Raw genomic sequence first — 17676 nt, 5'->3', positions numbered from 1 at the left:
AGAGAGAGCAACGAGAGAGCGAGAGAAGAACACCAGAGGCCCAGAGAGACAGATGAGAGTGATAGATAGAGGAGCGAGAGAGAGAGAGAGAGAAGAGCACCAGAGAGAAAGAGAAGAGCGATAGAGTGAGTAACGAGAGAGAGAAGAGTGCGAGAGAGAGAGAGAGGAACGAGAGGGCAATAGAAGAGCGCCGGAGAGAAAGAGAAGAGTGATAGAGAGAGGAACGAGAGAGAGAGAGAAGAGCACCAGACGCCACAACCCACAGACCCTTAATCCCTTATTCAAAACCTAAGAAAAAAACCAGCCCGAAACCGCACAATCGCACTGCACACGACCTTGGCCGATAAGCGGTGCGACTTAATATAACGCTGTCAACATCATCTAGCAACCCTAGTCAACACATCATCTAGCAACTTCATCCTTCATTCGTCATCCTACACCATCATCCAGCAGCATTCATCCCGTCATCCGTCATCCGTCCATCATCCCTAAAAGGCAACTAAATTTGAAAAGACTGATAGCGGCAGTGAGCTCCGTCGAAGAAGACGAACCAGGCGCTCTAGATCTGCCTTCCTCACTCCTCCCTCTCTCTCTCTCTCTCCCCACTTTCTCTCTCTCCGGCGGCGCCGTCGCCGTCGACGAAGACCAACCCCATCTCTCCGCCGCCCGCCGCCGCCGCGGCGGCGGCGCCCCTAAAACCCTAGATCTCGCCATGTTGCAGAAGCTCGCCCTCGCCGTCAAATCCAAGACCGTCGAGCTCTTCGCCGAAGAAGAAGAAGAAGACGACGACGACGACGACGCGCCCATCTCGTCCCTCTCCTTCCCCGAAGCCTTCATCCCCGGGCAACGCGTCGTCGTCGTCGTCAAACCGGACGGACCCGTCATCTCCTCCGTCTTCGCCGCCGTCTCCGCCTTCCACGCCGCCTACCTCAACCTCCAGCTCGCCCACGAGCCCTTCCAGCCCGCCGCCATCGTCGCCGCCGACCGCGCCGCCGTCTTCCACCTCCGCCGCCTCTCCGATCTCCGCCGGAACCCCGCCTCCTCCTCCTCCCCCGAAGAATCCCAAGTCCAGGAAAACCAGAGCACCCTCCGAACCCTCAGAACCATCTTCAATCGCCTCCAATTCGACGTCGATCGCAAGGATTCCGAGGTCTCCTCCTTGAAAGATCGCCTCTTTCGGATCCAATCCTGCAATTCCGCTTTGCAGAGCAAGATTGAAGCCTGCAAAGTTGCGGAGAATCTCGCCCCTTCCGTTTTCCTCCTCGATTCTGCTCTCCGGGAGGCCTTCAGATCCGCCCGAGGCTTCGCCAGGGCCTTCCTCAAGCTTTTGAAGGAAGCCGGCGTCGGCGACGTGGCCGCCGCGGCCACGTCCTTGTACCCTGATTTGGGCTTTCTAACGGAAGATCACCATGGCTACGCCGTTCTCTCTCACTTCTGCCTTGGATTGTTCGATGGATTCGCCTCGGATTGTGGTGAAAGCAAGGAGAAGCTTCTCAGGGAGTTCAGGGAGCATTGTTTGGTCGATCCGGAGGAAATTCTCTCTAGGGATGAAGAATTTGCGGGGTTCTTTGAGAGGAAATTCTGCCTTCTCCTCGAGCCGAGCTTGAAATCTTTGATGGGTTCGCGGGTGGAGTCGAATTTGCTTAAAGATCGGTTCTTGAGGCTGTCCAGCTTGGTTTGGGCGGCTCGGAGGCTGGCCATGGCGCTGGAAGAGACGGTCGAGATCTTCCGAGTGAAGCAGGGAACTGAGTTTTCTGTTGTTTTCATGGAGAATGTTGTCCGGAGGAAGACGATGATTAAGCCCAAGGTTGGATTCACTGTCTTCCCCGGGTTCAAATGTGGGTCTACATTAACGATACGCAGTAAGGTTTACTTGGACTATAGTTTCTCTTCGCATTGATTCAAATACTCATAATTTGTTCTAACAAGTGTAAATGCAAAGAGTTGGAGAGGATATCTCTGTTTGTAATTTCACGGCAGCTCCATCAATAATATTGTTAAAATTTTGTTTGTGGTCTCTTCCACTGTGTCTTTTACTGCGTAATTTTTATAATTTTTGGGCGTTACTTTCATGGCCTGCTACTTCTTAGTTTTTTTATTGAACGGAGACAGTCAGCAGAATACTGGTGTTGGAGTTGTCTTAGAAGAGATTGCGTGGGGGACAATCGATAAAGAATTTTAGTCTTGAAATGAATGTTTTAGTTTATTCATGTGATATTTAGGTGGATTTCAAATGTCTGCAGCTTTCACCCTTCCTAATTTTCTGAGAATGGGGTACAATATTGGTTAATTTGAGAAAGGGAAACAAAGCCCTGTAATTTTTGATAAAATGCCAACGGTCCATTCCGTTCCAAGAATGGACCTCTTAATTGGAGTTTTTTGAAAAGCAAGTGCTTCCTGATTAGGAAACCACGCGAGGCGACAACCAAACAAGATTAGGAAACCTCCCTTTCTCGCTCTATTCCGTTCCGTTTCGTTCCGTTCCCTTCCAAGTCTGGCTCTCGTTGAGGAGTAACAGATTTAAGATATTGGAAAGCAAGCAACCAAGGGCCCACTCTATTTTATTAGGCTTTTATCTCCTTATAGCCTCACTCGTATTGGACAATCAGTAATTTTTCTTCAAAAAAAAAAGTAATTTATCCCTACTTTAATCTCGGAAAATTTCTCTGTACTAAAATTTTATGCAAATAACCTGTACAAGAGGCTCAGCCCCTCAGATGTGGAGATCTAGTCATGCATTTCGTGGAAAATTACTATATTTATGAACCTAATCAACTTGTTGAAATTGGAGCGACCTTCCTTTTCTTTCACTAAAGGGACAAAAAGGAACCTTTGTCCATAAATTTCTTAACGCAGTGTCCAAAAGCTTCTTTAATCTAAATAAAATTTCCTCATTACAAGACCGGCATCAAGTCAATTTCATACACGTTTCACACTTTTTCGGGCATATTGCTCTCTATTTTCAGCAGGAGCTTTCTTCTTTTTTATATTCGACTCATGAGATCCGTTTATAACAGATCAACCATTTCGGGTCCTCGAATACTTGAAACAATGTAATCCAGGGTAAGTTATGGTTACCTAGTGTTAATCGTTTTTGAAGCATTTTCATTCTCTTATTGAGTCCCTTTCTTCAAAAGAAGTATTATCTTGTGGACTCTCTTTCTTCAAAAGAAATATTATCATGTAAGCCAAAGGCTGACATGGTATAACAAATTTCACAAACATTACGGCAGGGAAATATATTATTTGGCTGATATTTCTGTTTCCTGAGAGATTTTTAACTGTACTATGGTTGAGAATATCTTTTGGGCTTTATCCTGCTCATTGAGAAGATCATACTAGTACACAACCTCCAAATGTATTGCTTGGGAGAGACTCCCATGCGAGTTTCTCTTCAATGATAAGTCCAAGTGTTGGGAATTTTTGGTTGTTTTAATTCAGACTTTTCCAATGATATTGATAGAAGTTTTCCCCTAAATTACTCTATAATAAATATATGGAAAGTAAGGGGTCTATCCACAAGGATGCATTAATTCAATATCTTGTTTTCTTGGTTCAGCGATACTAACAAAATTTAACAGCGAAATATAGGTTTTTTTTTGAGTTGAATATATGCACTTATAATTTTTATGATATATATTCATACAGAGAGGAAGAAATATGATTAATACTATTTACTAATATTTATTTTAACGTGTATGTCGGGGTGTAGAGTGGCTATTGGTGGCACATGGGCATTGACAGTTGAGAATCATCTTTCCGTTTATGCTAAAATATTTATATGTATTTACCTGAGTTTCTCTATATTGGTATGGGGATACCAAGGGTTCTAATCTAAGGGCATCATGTATTGTTTAATTTATAGGATTTACAGAACCAAAGGAAGATGTAAATTAGAGGTAATAAATCCAAGTCCGAGTTACTGGAAGTTGATGGAAGAGAACAGGGGATTCAGGAATTAATACTTTCAAGAAATTAAGAACCAATTTTATATTATGGGAAAAAGGATTGGATGATGTATTTGATAAGCCAAAAATAGGGGTGAATTTTGCAATTTTATAATCCCTTGTCGTTGTTGATTTTAGCTTATACAATAAAATTTATAAAAGCCTAGCTTAAGATGTATAATCATAAGTATGGGTATCGTCCAAGGGAAGCTAGTAAGGTACTCAATTAATGATCTGCTTGAATAATTTGACCCTAATTAAAGTAAATTTAATCTTTAATGAAGATCAAATCACCCTAATTAGATGAAGAGTTCAGAAAGGGGGGTAGAGAGATGGGAAGAATAGAAGAAGGAGCTCTAGATTGACTTCTTTGATCCAATAAAAAAGATCAAAGGGGCAATTAGAGGGGATAAGAAGAAAATCTGATTCGGTTTTACTTTGATTTTGGGGAATTTGGTATCAAAATTCAATAACTATTAGATCATAAAGACAATTTAATATCTCCTAGAAATTAAAATTTTTATAAATTTTTTAAATTTTCAAATGAGTAAATTTCACAATCTCTTCTCTAAATATCAGTAAGGGCTTGTACCTTCCGCTCAAGCCTAGCGATTTATAAATTCAGACCAAGATTGAGAAGAACGATGAAGAAATTCACTAACAAATCATCAAAATTACACTTAAATCTCAAATACAAGGAAATAGAAAGCACCTAATTGGGTAGATCCAGGATGAAACTCCTCTCTGTCTTGCAGCTGTGATAGAGAAACCTCCGGAATGACATCCTCCTCTCAGAATTCAGCTTTTATACTCAGGTTAAGTGGTAAAAGTAACCATTTTACCCCCAATCAGTAATAAAGTTTCATTTATCAAATTAGGCTTGATCTGAATGATCCAATAAACAAATAGAAAGAGGAAGTCGACGTGAGAAAATCCACTCACCTCAATCGGACTTCCGGATCAAAAGTTATTAATAAATGAATTTTGACCAATCATAGCCATTGGATCAATATTCATTTATTTAATTAATATTTTTTCTTACACACAATGATGTGTCGACAGATGATTGGCTGCAAAGTTTCAAGTTCATTTGGCACCTCCTCTCTCGGTGCGCCACATACCCCCTCTTATAAATAAGAAAAAATAGAAAAATAAGCATTGTACATATCAATGTGCATGTATCTGTGCGCTTGTGCTGCCGCCAGCTTATCATAGTGCGCCACATCACCCCCCATGCGCACGCTGTGTATGCGTCGCATGCTGTGTACGCTGTGTATGTGAGGTTACCACCTAGAGAGAGAATTGCCCAAAAAATTGCAGAAAAGTTTCTGATTAAATTGGCCCACGCTAGCGGACGCCGTCGAAACATATTTATGTATATGTCCCTTTTGCTTTTGCTCTCTATATTTCCTTAAAAAACCATAAAAAAACATAGAAAATTTCAAATTAATTCAAGAAAACCCTGCGACTATTTTAATTGTATCTTTACGCCTGTAATGGATTTAAAGAGTTTAAAATTGGGTTATTATCATATTTAAGGGCATAATTGCAACGAAACGTTAAGAAAAGTCCCTACAACTTTAGAAATTGCTTTAAAACTCTTATTTTACTTATAAATATATCTTTTTTCTATTTAAAAATTTATTTCCTCCTCGAAATAAATTCCCAAAAAATCCAATAAAATTCTAGACAATTCAATAATTTTTCCTCACATTATTTAACATTAAAATTAATTTTTAAAACTGCCATTTACATTTAAATATACTTTTCCCAAGCTTAAATAAATTCCATAAAATTCATAAATTAACATAAAATTAGGGAAAAATCAGAATTCACTTGGAAAAATTAATTAACATGTAATATATGATAATAAACCTATTTTAAACTCTTTAAATGCTTATAATTGTGTTAATTGCTTTTATTAAATACCAAATTTAGGGTGTATCATTATTTTTATACTATGGGAAAATTGATGGAACCTGTTTTTACAATCGATCATTTTAATGATATAAAAAAATATAAATTTACTAAACTTATCAAATAATTAGAATGTTATCAAGCCATGTGGATAACTGCTACTGATGCTTTTGTCTATACATCCACATCTTCCTATGAGTAAATACTTTTTCTTCTTGATGTTTCCTTGTACTTTGAAAAATATACTCTTAGAAAAATTAGAATACAGTCATACATAGGACCCTAATAACTGTACCATTAAGAATAGTATGATTAATGTGGTTTTATAATGTAGACGTACCACAGTTTAAATACAAACATTGTAACTCAATATTGACGAAAAATCACTCTGTAGTGCCCATACACCATTAGAACTAGTGGCAAATAAGAGAGGAATTCAGAAACACACCTTATAAATGATTAAATTCTTCATTTGTAAATGTTATTAGAGACAAGATGGATTTTTGTTTTACAATTGCCCAAGTTTTTTCCCCATGACCATATGAAATTGAGATTCTACACCTGGAAGAATACCTCTTGTACTTGATAAGTCTAAATTATATTTCTATTCATTCATCGAAATACTAAATTCAGTACATGAGATTAAATATTTACATGGATATCGTAAGGAACTACTTTTATTTTATTTCATCATATTTATCACATTCCACATAATATTGCACTTTGGAAAATATTATACTTTAACACCAACTTTGGTGAAATCTAGCGTGAGACTAATTTTTCTGTTGGATGCAAGGACATAAGTGTTTTTCATTAACTTAATCAATAACTATAAATGCCTCCATCTTAATCAATAACTATAACTAATTTCACCGTGGGATAAATATAATGGGAGCAAGAAGTTGTCCGAGTTGAGGCCATAGGACAACATCAAAGGAGAAGCTTCGTCCCTTGGAGGTAATTTATAGATACTACCTCGGTAAGATAAAAATCCAGGGATCTAAATTAATGCATGAGTTTACAACTTCTTACTTCGAGAGGAAGAAATTACAATCGTATGGGAGACGAACAATCACCCTTCACAACCTATATAATAAAATAAATTCTCCCCATTTTTTATTATTTCATATCTGTGCTTATAATTCTGATACATAGATGTTATCCCATTTTATCCATTTATTAAATTGTGTTGGTTATGGATAGTGTGGGTTTCTAGTTCTACAGATTTTGGAGGAATTACTTGGCTCAAGGAGCAATCACAAAATCTTGATAACAATAGAAGCTATGAAGATGCTCGTGTTCTTACACATTCATACTAATATTTTGAATTCAATTAATTTAATTATTGTACCAAAACCCTTTTCAAAACTCATTCACTTAATTAACCCAGATTTGATCTAGACACAATCATTCTACCTCCCTCCTTGTAGATGTAGCACAAAAGCCCATTTCATGAGGTCCATTACCAGGTGGTGGTGTAAGATGGATAGTCTTTTAGAAGCTGAAAATATCAGTAGATAGCCCATAGAGACCCAAAAAATATTCTCACATATCTTTGTTTTGCCAAAATCTTCCGGATATCTCTAGCATGCCTCTCTAATAATATCTCTAGCATTTCATGTGGAGATACTCTACTTTGTCTTGCCATAATATTTGTGTGCCACGTAATATCTTCTGACACATTACGTAGGCCCCAACATCTTTAGATTATCCCTGCTCAGGGCTTTAAGTCTTCTGACATTCTGTTTTACATTTTTAGTTTCTTTTCCTCGATGGTTTTTGTCATTGTTTCAAGGGTATTGTTTGTAAGGCTCCATTGTAACCCTAGATGATATAATTTAAATATTTTTTATTGAGAAGCATATTTCTGCCCTTTGAGTGTTCTCCATTTTTAGAGAGTGTTCCAATGCTTGTGGACCCAAGTGCAAATCCCTATTTGACTCAGGAGTTGAAGATGATATTTCTATGGGTTCATGTCTTAGTGGCTTGAAGTAGAGCAAGGCTTGTGGATTCAAGTCATGTTTCAATACTATTCCTGCATCAATGATGCATCATTATGTCGCAATGCCATTTGTAATATCTTCATCAAATCAAGTTAGAAATAATTAATATATAAGAATGTCTAGTATTACTTGAGAGTTATTTTTTCTTCTTCAGATAATCTCATCTTTTCACTGAACTTTCCATATCTGTATATTACTAATTCATCTTATTTTTCACGAAACTTCTGCCTTGGTATCTATTCCCTAAAATATGACTCTTTTTTAGTAAATTTTATGAAAAAATCCTAAAATCTAGTGATACATGAAGTTTTTTTATTTCGTGAGGATTCATCTATGGCCATATTTCGAGGGAAATAGTTCAGACAAGCTTGTATGTTATCATGATGTTTTATACCTCCAATTAATAAAGTTTAGGACCATCGTATGTGTTAAGTGATAGTTAAAGAAAGACCATCGCTTCTAATTCATAATATTATATCACCATATCATTTTTTTGTCCAAGTCATATGTTTTTTATTTATGCTATAAATGTAAAAATAAAGATAATGTAATACATAATTATTATTGTATTAATTAATGATCCTAATCAGATTTATAATAAATCAGTTAATAAATTTTCAAAAATTTTCTCGTCTATATATATTTCCTAAATATGATTGGCCTATGGGTATTTCATTAGTAGAATTGTAATTATTTATGTTACTTATTAAATAAATAATTTTTTCATGTTAAATGTTTAGTGGGTCCAATTAACCCAAATATGTAACATTGCCATTTGAATAACTAAAGATGGGATAAGTTAAGATCATATTTATCACATCATTTCAAGATTTTAAACAATTAAAATTTCATGGGAACAAATTTTCAATTGATTACCTGCAGGTTTGAATTGTAGGTTTGACTGGGGATAAGTTAAACTCTCCTCCCCCTAAATTTGACTTGCATGTTGCCCCACAAAAAGCTGTGGAGTTCAGGTTGCTGTTCACGACCTCAGTTGATCATTCAGTTAGAGACAAATATCACAGGTTTGTGAGAAGAGAGGGTGTCGCCCTATCGTAAAATAACTTAATAATGTCCCAAAGACGTTTAAAAATATTTTAAAGTAGTTACAAATAACTTTATTTACATGAAAAAATATTTTTTAAACTCATTATTTCAAACCCACTTAACATAAATGTGTAAAATATGCTGAAGGGGAATATCTCATTTTAAAATATTTTTGTGTATTAGATGTAAAACGAAAACAATGTGATGAAATAGCGATCTGTAATGCGATTCTAGCTCTCCATATAACATGTATGTGTTAATTATCTGTTTTTTATTCCCTAGGCGTGTGATTTAACTACAATACCATTAATTATAGAAATATGAAAAGACTTTATTTAAATGTGAGTAAATGTCTACATATTTTAAGTATGGTCCCTATTATGTGGAAATTTCATTCAAGTTGGCAAAATCGCCTCTTAAATCATTTTTAGTTATCAATTCTAGAAACTTCTCGTCTCCTATACTCGGAAAACAGCCTACGTTTTAGTAATTGAGTTCGTTGATGTTGAGGGCTCAACAACCACATCTACAAATATGAGGCCGGCATGGCATACATAATGTACGGATTGGTCAAAACGTCTTGATCAAGGCCAGCTAAGTTACTTGAGGGTCTGTTCAAAGAGTAGATTCATTTTGAGAGATTTTGCAGAAGTAATGAAAGAAGCAAAATGGATTATGATGTTTATTGACATATAACTACCAAGATAAGCATCCATGGGAGAGTGACATTCCTCGAAAGCCAGATGCACAACATATCCCAAGATAACAAGAACAAATGCATCATGTAAATTTACCGCTGCACTTGGTCATGTAATTTTACTCGGTAAGCAAAGCCCAAGAGCATGATGAATTAACATTGGTCAAGTAATTGTTTGATCAACTTTCCGTCGTTCGTAATGTGAAGCAAGGCGACGTTCTCTGTAAATATTAGGTTTTTTATTTTTAAATATGTGAGAGGTTGATGACGTTGATGGCTGGACAAATACTGCAGAAAAAGATAAGATGCTGATTTGGCGTACACAATGTACGGTTCCGCCATGGCGTCTTTATACAGATGAGCTAATCTTGCTCATTGACCTCCCATTTAAGTAATGATTTTATTAGCAAGCGTTTTTTCTTAAACAAAGAAAGGGAAAACTGACAATTGACAAGTCAGGATAGAAAAAGTGAGGAAACAAAATAAAATAAAACCAAATTAAAGCTCAAACACGGCACTTTCATTACTTGTTTAGGATCAGGTTTGCTTACGGGTTAGCAGTATCGATTATCCACATCTGTACGTCTTTTCACCTGAACAGATCGTATAGTCAGCTTCCGTACGTTGATTGATCGCCTAAGTTTGTGCTAGTTTCTTATTGCCAAAAATAAACAGAGGCTGTAAACGAAGAGATTAAATCTGTGGGTGCCACGAGTTCATAAAGTGGGTTTCTATTGGACATCTCGCGAAGATAGCACCCAATAAGGACCTGGAATGATGCGAAACCATGGCAAAAACAGAAGGCGCGATAGTGGGTTAAGGAGTTGAAATCGGACGTGGACGCTTGGCTTTATGAGAATATCATCCGTTGTCTATATAAATTGACGTTTGGAAAACAGCCAATGATCTGTGGTTATGGTAGTCTGTCATGAAGAAATTCAGAGGCATGAACGTGGTGGGGAAGCTTCTCTCAATCTGGAGTTGGGTCCGGCGGAGACAGCGGCGGCTGGCAAAGCAGAGTGGTCTCATGCGCTTATTCGCAGTCTCTTCTCCATCGCTTACAGAGCGACCCAACGTGGAGACGAAGGCGAAAATCTCCAACATCTCTGATTTGCGAGAAGGCCTTCTCTTTTCCCAGAAACCCATACCCATGAAGATAGCTTCTTCTCGGCGTCCGGCAAAGGGGTACCTCCCCGTTCACGTCGCTCTGCACCGCTGGGAAAAGCCTCACAGAGCGGTTGTACCGGTGGGTTTTTTCAACCATCCGCTGTTCAAAGAGCTGTTGCAGAAAGCTGAGAAAGAATTCGGATTTGATCAGTCCGGAGCGATAACCATTCCTTGCCCGGTTTCTGACTTCGAGAGAATTTGCACCGTCGTCGCCTCCGATGTCGGTCACCGCCGCCGCTCGCGCAGCACCTGTTGATCGTGTTGACTTGAGTCGGTGATGTTAATTCACCGAGTGTAATTGCCTGCTGTTATACGAGTTGTGTTTGTCTAGTTCGCGTCTTGTGTCGTTGTAAGCCGCTCGTCATTGTAAGTAAATTTTGTGGCGAAGTGAAAATGTGATCTTTTTGGTGCAACTCCACTTAGATGAGTTGAGCACTCCAGCTTCGGCATTGCCCTCAGTGAATTAGGGTGGGAAAGCAAGAATAAATTACAAAGAAAAAATTCTTGTCGATTGCACGAGTCATGCTTGAATTGGACAAAGGAATATTATAGTGTAGAGTTTGCTAGCATGATTTTGGCATATACCGATAAGATAAGCATATTCATCCGCATATTACGGCATTATCTTTCTCGGCTAGATTGCGTGACAGAGGCAAAGATATGGTGTCTGAAGTGGATAAGCTAACCCGAGTAAAGGTGGCTCTATTCACATGGTTTTTTTACCTTTGGAAAATCTTTTCCTGGCGATTTCGCCCGAACTCAAAATAATCCAAATCCCTGCCAGCCGCAAGACCTTCCCCAGGCTCTGTGTTTGACAGTCAGGGTGTGACTGACGACATCCGTATGCGATATCCGTTATCGAATAACGCGTTATCCGGGCGCAAAATAATGTGGAACGTGGGCGATATCGGTATGAGATAACGATAACGGATATTGGTATGGATTACTGAATGGATAACGGTTCCGGACATTGTTAGTGCAATAACGCTATCAGATGTCGATATCAGTAAGAGGATAACGGATACGATACTGGAATACGAAGATGGTGCACATGTGTAGGAAAAATTATATTTATTTATTTATTTATTTATTTGAATAAGAAATCATATTGATTATACGAAGCTGTGTAAGAAAAATCATACTAAATGATGAAGTATTGATGCCATTGTTGCGTTTGAGACGATTTTTGGAAAGTCGTAGACTACTTGTTGCGGATAATGGATTACACAACAGACAACAGCTGAGGCAAATTATCAAAGGTTAACCGTAACTTAGTGTTCCACATTAATGTAAAGATGGGAAAGTCAACCAAACATACATTATAAAAGTGAAGACGCTCCTTAAACAACTAAACATAACAAACATCATAGGTTCTCATTCCACAAGCCATCTGTTTCCCCCACCATCTCTTTCTGGAGATGGATGTTGCCTGTTGATAGTATGGGCGACTTGAAACGTGCTCATAAAAGTTAATCATTGCTGAGGTGAAATTGTAGTGGGTCCAATATGTGTGGTATGCCCATGGCTCATAAAATGGATCGCAGCTCATTGGGATGTGCGGCTCTAGTATGGGCTTATTTCGTACCGTACTGGCCTGAATCAATTCCATTTGCTCCACTGAGAATTGAGGGGCATTGATAGTGTTGTCTTTGATATTTTCGCCAGACCTTCCATTACTATCCTTGTCATCTTCAGAGTCAGAGCTGATGACGTGCACAGTTGAGTCCTGTGATTTCTTCGTCAAGCATTGAACGAGAAGACACATACTCCGCTGTGGTAGGCGTTGATGTTCTGTTGCTGGTTCATCACCTAGCGTCATGGCACCTGTCATGGTCTATATGGCTTAGGTAATATTGGCTGTAATACACAAATAAGTACTCAAATATAAAGTAAAAAGTATCATATGTCAAACATGGTATAGAAAATGCACATGTTGATGGGGGACCATCCGCAAGCTGAAGCGCCAGGTCAATCCGCGCCGACACGTCAACAACCACGTCGTGAAGCTCAAGCTTACGAGAAGGACCTGGAGTTCAAATACACGGCGTGACGAGAAGGCGTCCGGAATTTATTTTCCTCGCGTTTTCCTGAACTTTCTCGTTGTGTTTTTGTTTGGGGAGGGCCTCCGTGTTTTGGCCCTTCTGTTGTACTTCGAACCGCATTTTACGGCTCGGTTAGGGGTTTTCCCTAATTACGAGCCGCCCCTAGGTTTCCCTCTCTCCAACTATAAAAGGAGAAGAGATGCCCTAGAGGAGATTAGAGAAGGAAATTTTGTTGTTTGACGTTTGTTCTTGGGAAAGGATGTCTTGAGCTTGTTTGCAGATCGTTAGGAGAGAAGCCTCTTCCAAGAGGAGAGTCGGATCCCTGGAGGGAGAGGGAAGAAGGAGCGCCGCCGCCTCGCAAGCCACCGCCAGCCACCGTTGCCTCACAGCCGCCGACGCCCCCAGGCAGAGCGCCCACCGCGACTGTCGCTTGGACGCCCCTCTAGTGCCTGCCCCGGCCCTCGTCGGTGTCCCGCGCCCTTGCGGCCGACCCGTCGCAAGCCGCCCGTCGTTGCTGTCGCTTGGACGCCCTTTAGGTGCCCGCCCAGCCCTCGCAGGCGTCCCGCGCCCTTGTGGCCGCCTGAACGTCGCCTGTCGCCCCGAAAACGCCAGAGCGATCAGGACCGCCGCTGTCGGAAGCCGTCGCCGGGACAGAAGGCGACGGGTCGCGCGACCGACTCGACTCGGTGCGCCAAATCGACTCGGCTCGACCCGAGTTGCGATCGAGGCACGACTCGGCCGATCCGACTGAGTCCACACTGATTCAACTCGGATTTAAGAAAGGGCAGCCCTTGGTAATTATTGGCAATGGGAGGGGGTAAACCTGTCTTTCTTTGATCTGAGGATGAGCTAGGGCTCCCCGACGAGCCGCCGCCGCCTTGCCGTTGCCATCTCCGGCCGCTGCCACCTTTGGCCGCCGCCGTCCCAGGCCGCCGACGCGGCCTCCGGCCGCCGACGCCGCCTCCGGCCGCGGCCTCTCTGGCCGCTGAAGCCGCTTCCCGCCGCTGCCATCTCCGGCCGCTGCCGCCTCCCGCCGTCGCTGCCTCCGGCCGTCGCCACCGTTGACCGCCGCCGCCACCGGCCGCCGCCGCCTCCAGCCACCACCGTCGTTGACAGCCGCCGCCTCCGGCTGCCCCCGTCTCTGACCGTCTCCGCCTCCGGCCGCCGTCGTCTCCGACCGCCGCCACCTTTGGCCGCTTCGAGCCGCCATTGTTACCTCCGGCCGCCGACGCCACCGTCGCCCGGCGCCGCCTCCTACTCCGCCCCCGTCCAGATCAGCACCTATGTCCACCCTCTGTCTCGTTTCATCAGACCGCCACGCCAGTTAAAACTCGGCTTCGAGCACCGCGACTACCGGACCATAGTCCGCATGTCACGACGCTAACCCCTCTCTTGCGTGTATTACCTCTTGCAATATTTTCTCACATGCTCCTCCATCGAGCCTCGCCTTCTGCCGTTTCTCGTGTGTTGGGTTTGGGGTAGTTATCTCCTCTTGTTTTCCCTGCCCACCTCCTTGCTTCCAGGATGGGAAGTTGGATCGAGGATACCCTCCACCCTGGCGTCCGTCGATTGATCTAACGGGTCATTGGGAGTCGGATCGTACGTGACACGTACGGGAATCCTTCCAGGGCGCCGCTCTATTTTGGCTATCGCTGTACTTTTTGTTATCTTTATAATGTGCATTCACGCATTACATATCGACATTCCCGCACGTTCATCTCTGCCCTGTGTTACAACGCGCGCCGTCGATCCCGGCTGTACGTGTTGCATCACTTGTACTATGGGAAGAGTTCTGGAAAAAAATGTTTCTCCGTGTTTGGGTAAAGGGTTAGATTCGTCTTTACAACGCTGCCCACGGACTTCATCATAAATCCCATGTAATGCAGCATCACAAGAGTCCTACCGCTTGGAAGCTACCACGACATCTGAAATAAAAAACCATCTCAATTACCATCCATATGTATAACATTGGTAAAAATAAATTAGAATCATACATGATGTATCTGGGTCAACATCAATGTCAGCCTCAAGGCAAATGTCGTACCATTTAGTTTTTCCTTCTCGACACCAACACTTCACACATACAAGTCCCTCAATACTCATCCCATCCAAACGCGATCTCTCATAAGTGACAACTGCTCTACCAGTGGAAAATAACCGTTTTGATGGAGCACTTGCAGTAGGCACTGTTAAAAATTCACGAGCAATTTTTGACAATGCCGGATATACAAGAATACCCTTAGTTCCCCGCCAGGCACGTGCTGAGTCTCCCCCTCCTTGGTGGGTTGTACATAAGAATGTCTCCATTTTCTCCAATGGAAAAGCTAGTGAGGTTGTTCTTGTACACGGTTCGCTACTAAGGGCTTGATTGACCCAAGCCTTTGATGGTTGTTGATGTGGGACCATGATTGTATCGCGTCGTTCATGGGAAGATGCTGGTGTAGTGGGGAGAATTCCACAGACAAAAGATACGGCCTTCAAATATGATGCCTCGTTAAACATTGACCCTTTGCAAAATGGGTCGAGCAATGAGGTAGCGAGGACAGCATCGTTGTTCCACAAAAAGCTTCTCATATTCGGCTAGTTTTGTCTGCATGGCGACAACTGCATGCAGCAATGATGCACATTCATCCTGTGGTAGTCTCTTGCCTGTGAACATTGTGGACTCAGGAATTCGCTTTATGACGTCGTCCATGTGTCGAACTAATGCTCGCACGAGGAGGAGAACATCCCCAATGACACACTCCTTCAACCTGCTAACATGATCGGTTGTGTAGGCAAAATGTCCCAATAAGAAGGTAAACTCCTTAAGCAATTCCAATTCATCACGCGAGATCTTTGTCTTGCTAACCTTGTCGTGAAGAATGCAGCACATGAATCAATCACATCCTGTTTGGCAATAGCTTCTTCTAGCATCTCGTGCGTGCTACTCCATCGTGTCGAGCAGTCAAGCGAGGGCAATATTGGCTTCAATTTATGTGTCCTACATAACTCAGCATAATATATTCGTCGCTTTGTTGATCGACGTATAGCTCTAACTACTGTTCTTACTTTAGTCACTATTTCCCCAATCGAACTGCTGCGCCGCTGCAATGAGATGTCCTCTTCACCCTCCTCCAGATCTAATTCACTGCCATCGGCAGTCCTACCGATATCACTCTCCTCCTCGACTATGGGTGCCACAGTGGGTATAGAGAAACTCTTCAATGCAGCTTGAACAACAATGTTCACAATGTGCGACACATGGAACGTGTTGCCTAGCACTGAACCCTATGCTCCTTCCACGCAGTCTTCTTCCTAATATGACCATCATTCTCTTATTGCTTGATGCGTTATCAGTGGTAACGGCACATAAATGTAATGGAAAGCACATTAAACATTAAAGCGTGCATTGAAAAGCATCAAATACAATAGTCCTAACATTATTACATAACTCACCTTTGTGTCGAGTCCATACTCTTCAAGCACCTTGGTAAGAATTTCTGCCATAAACTCTCTGTCATGCATCCCACAAAGCTCGCAAACGGCAAGGACAAGTTCATGATACGTCCAACGAGCGTCAATCCAATGAACTGTTATGCCCAAAAGTCCTCAACCATTTTCTGTCGTCCAACCATCAGCTGTGGTCACCACACAGCCATATGCGAATGATTTCCTCCTTCATCCTCTCAAACAACTTCATCGTCCATTCCTTGATGACTCGGGCACTCGGTGAGGGTACCTCACTTTGTGTCACAAATCGCAATGTCTCCTTCCACGCATCTGTATCAACCTAATGCCATGGCAAGTGTGTGCAACAAACTAGCCAACTAGTGATGTCCTTGGTCTCTTTCGGTGTTCGACCCCTCTATGGTCACCTTCTGGCGAAGAGACCTGATGTCCCGTCGTGTGCTAAGTCGTCTATACATCGTTGCGTACTAGTGCTTCCCTTTAGTGCATCATGTTCTTTCAGACGCACAAATTTGAAATGACGCCAAAAGATGCTTGTACTACCGTCTATTTGGCGCTTAAGATGTACCGCCTTTGTCGCATTCTTTTTGAGAGAAATTTCATACTCGTATGTCGAATCCCCAACAATCGTAAAGTGCTTTAGAATGGGTGATCGTTTTGCTCATCCACGGGGCTCTGAGACATCAGCAGTATGCTCTGCTTGTAATTCCTCAAATTCTGACTCCTCATCTATTTGAGGCAAAGCGCTCTCTGCCGTTGACATGGCAACTACTGGGGTGAACTGTAAGGTGTATGTGTAATACTGTAATCTACGGATGTTAAAAAAAATGACCCTAAATTGAACTTGAAAAATAAATTTTCGCCATAAATAAGTTAGCAGAAATATCACGTGGAATTCACACCCTTTGGCTTGGAAATTGTAATGTGATGACAGTTAAATCTCACCAAATAATAGATGACGATGTTTCTTTATAGAAAAATGTAATGACTGTAAAGAAACCTGCATCATTTGATGGACAAATAGATGATGAAGTATATAGGTACGTAGGTAAGAGGGGGAGGGTACGAATGAATAAAATACATAATAATTTCAAGATCCTTCAATAAACAATGATGAAATAGATTGATGAAATAAACAATGCTGAAACAATGAAATAGATCAATGCATGTGTAGTGGTTTATTCTGTATGGATCAGCTGCTCGGCATATAAACAATGAAATAGTTCAATGCATGTGCAGTCTACGGTGACATGAAGTGCAACTTATGAATAATGGAAACAAATATTCATATGCGCAGATCAATGAATTAGGAACCATTGTTGGGTCGAGGAGGAGGACAGACCTGAAGCGAGGAGAATCCTTGTCGTCGTATGGATCTGGTGACAACAACTGCTCGCCAGCAAAAT

The 17676-nt window shown here is 41.5% G+C and overlaps 2 protein-coding genes across 2 annotated transcripts; both read left to right on the top strand.

Annotated features, from left to right (window-relative positions):
- Positions 1 to 502: 502 nt before the first annotated feature.
- LOC144712334 (DUF641 family protein (DUF641)) lies at positions 503 to 2018 on the top strand. The gene has a single exon (XM_078586580.1). The coding sequence runs from the start codon at positions 713 to 715 to the stop codon at positions 1898 to 1900; it is 1188 nt and encodes a 395-aa protein (XP_078442706.1). The 5' UTR covers positions 503 to 712; the 3' UTR covers positions 1901 to 2018.
- Positions 2019 to 10539: 8521 nt separating this feature from the next.
- LOC144712499 (protein SMALL AUXIN UP-REGULATED RNA 12-like) lies at positions 10540 to 11034 on the top strand. The gene has a single exon (XM_078586797.1). It carries the CDS (start codon positions 10540 to 10542, stop codon positions 11032 to 11034), a length of 495 nt encoding a protein of 164 aa, XP_078442923.1.
- The last annotated feature ends 6642 nt before the right edge of the window (positions 11035 to 17676 follow it).

The sequence above is a fragment of the Wolffia australiana genome, chromosome 14, assembly GCF_029677425.1.
Source record: "Wolffia australiana isolate 7733 chromosome 14, ASM2967742v1".
Lineage (NCBI taxonomy): Eukaryota > Viridiplantae > Streptophyta > Magnoliopsida > Alismatales > Araceae > Wolffia > Wolffia australiana.
The sequence above is the reverse complement of the archived record's forward strand: the minus strand, read 5'-3'. Positions and strand labels throughout refer to the sequence as shown.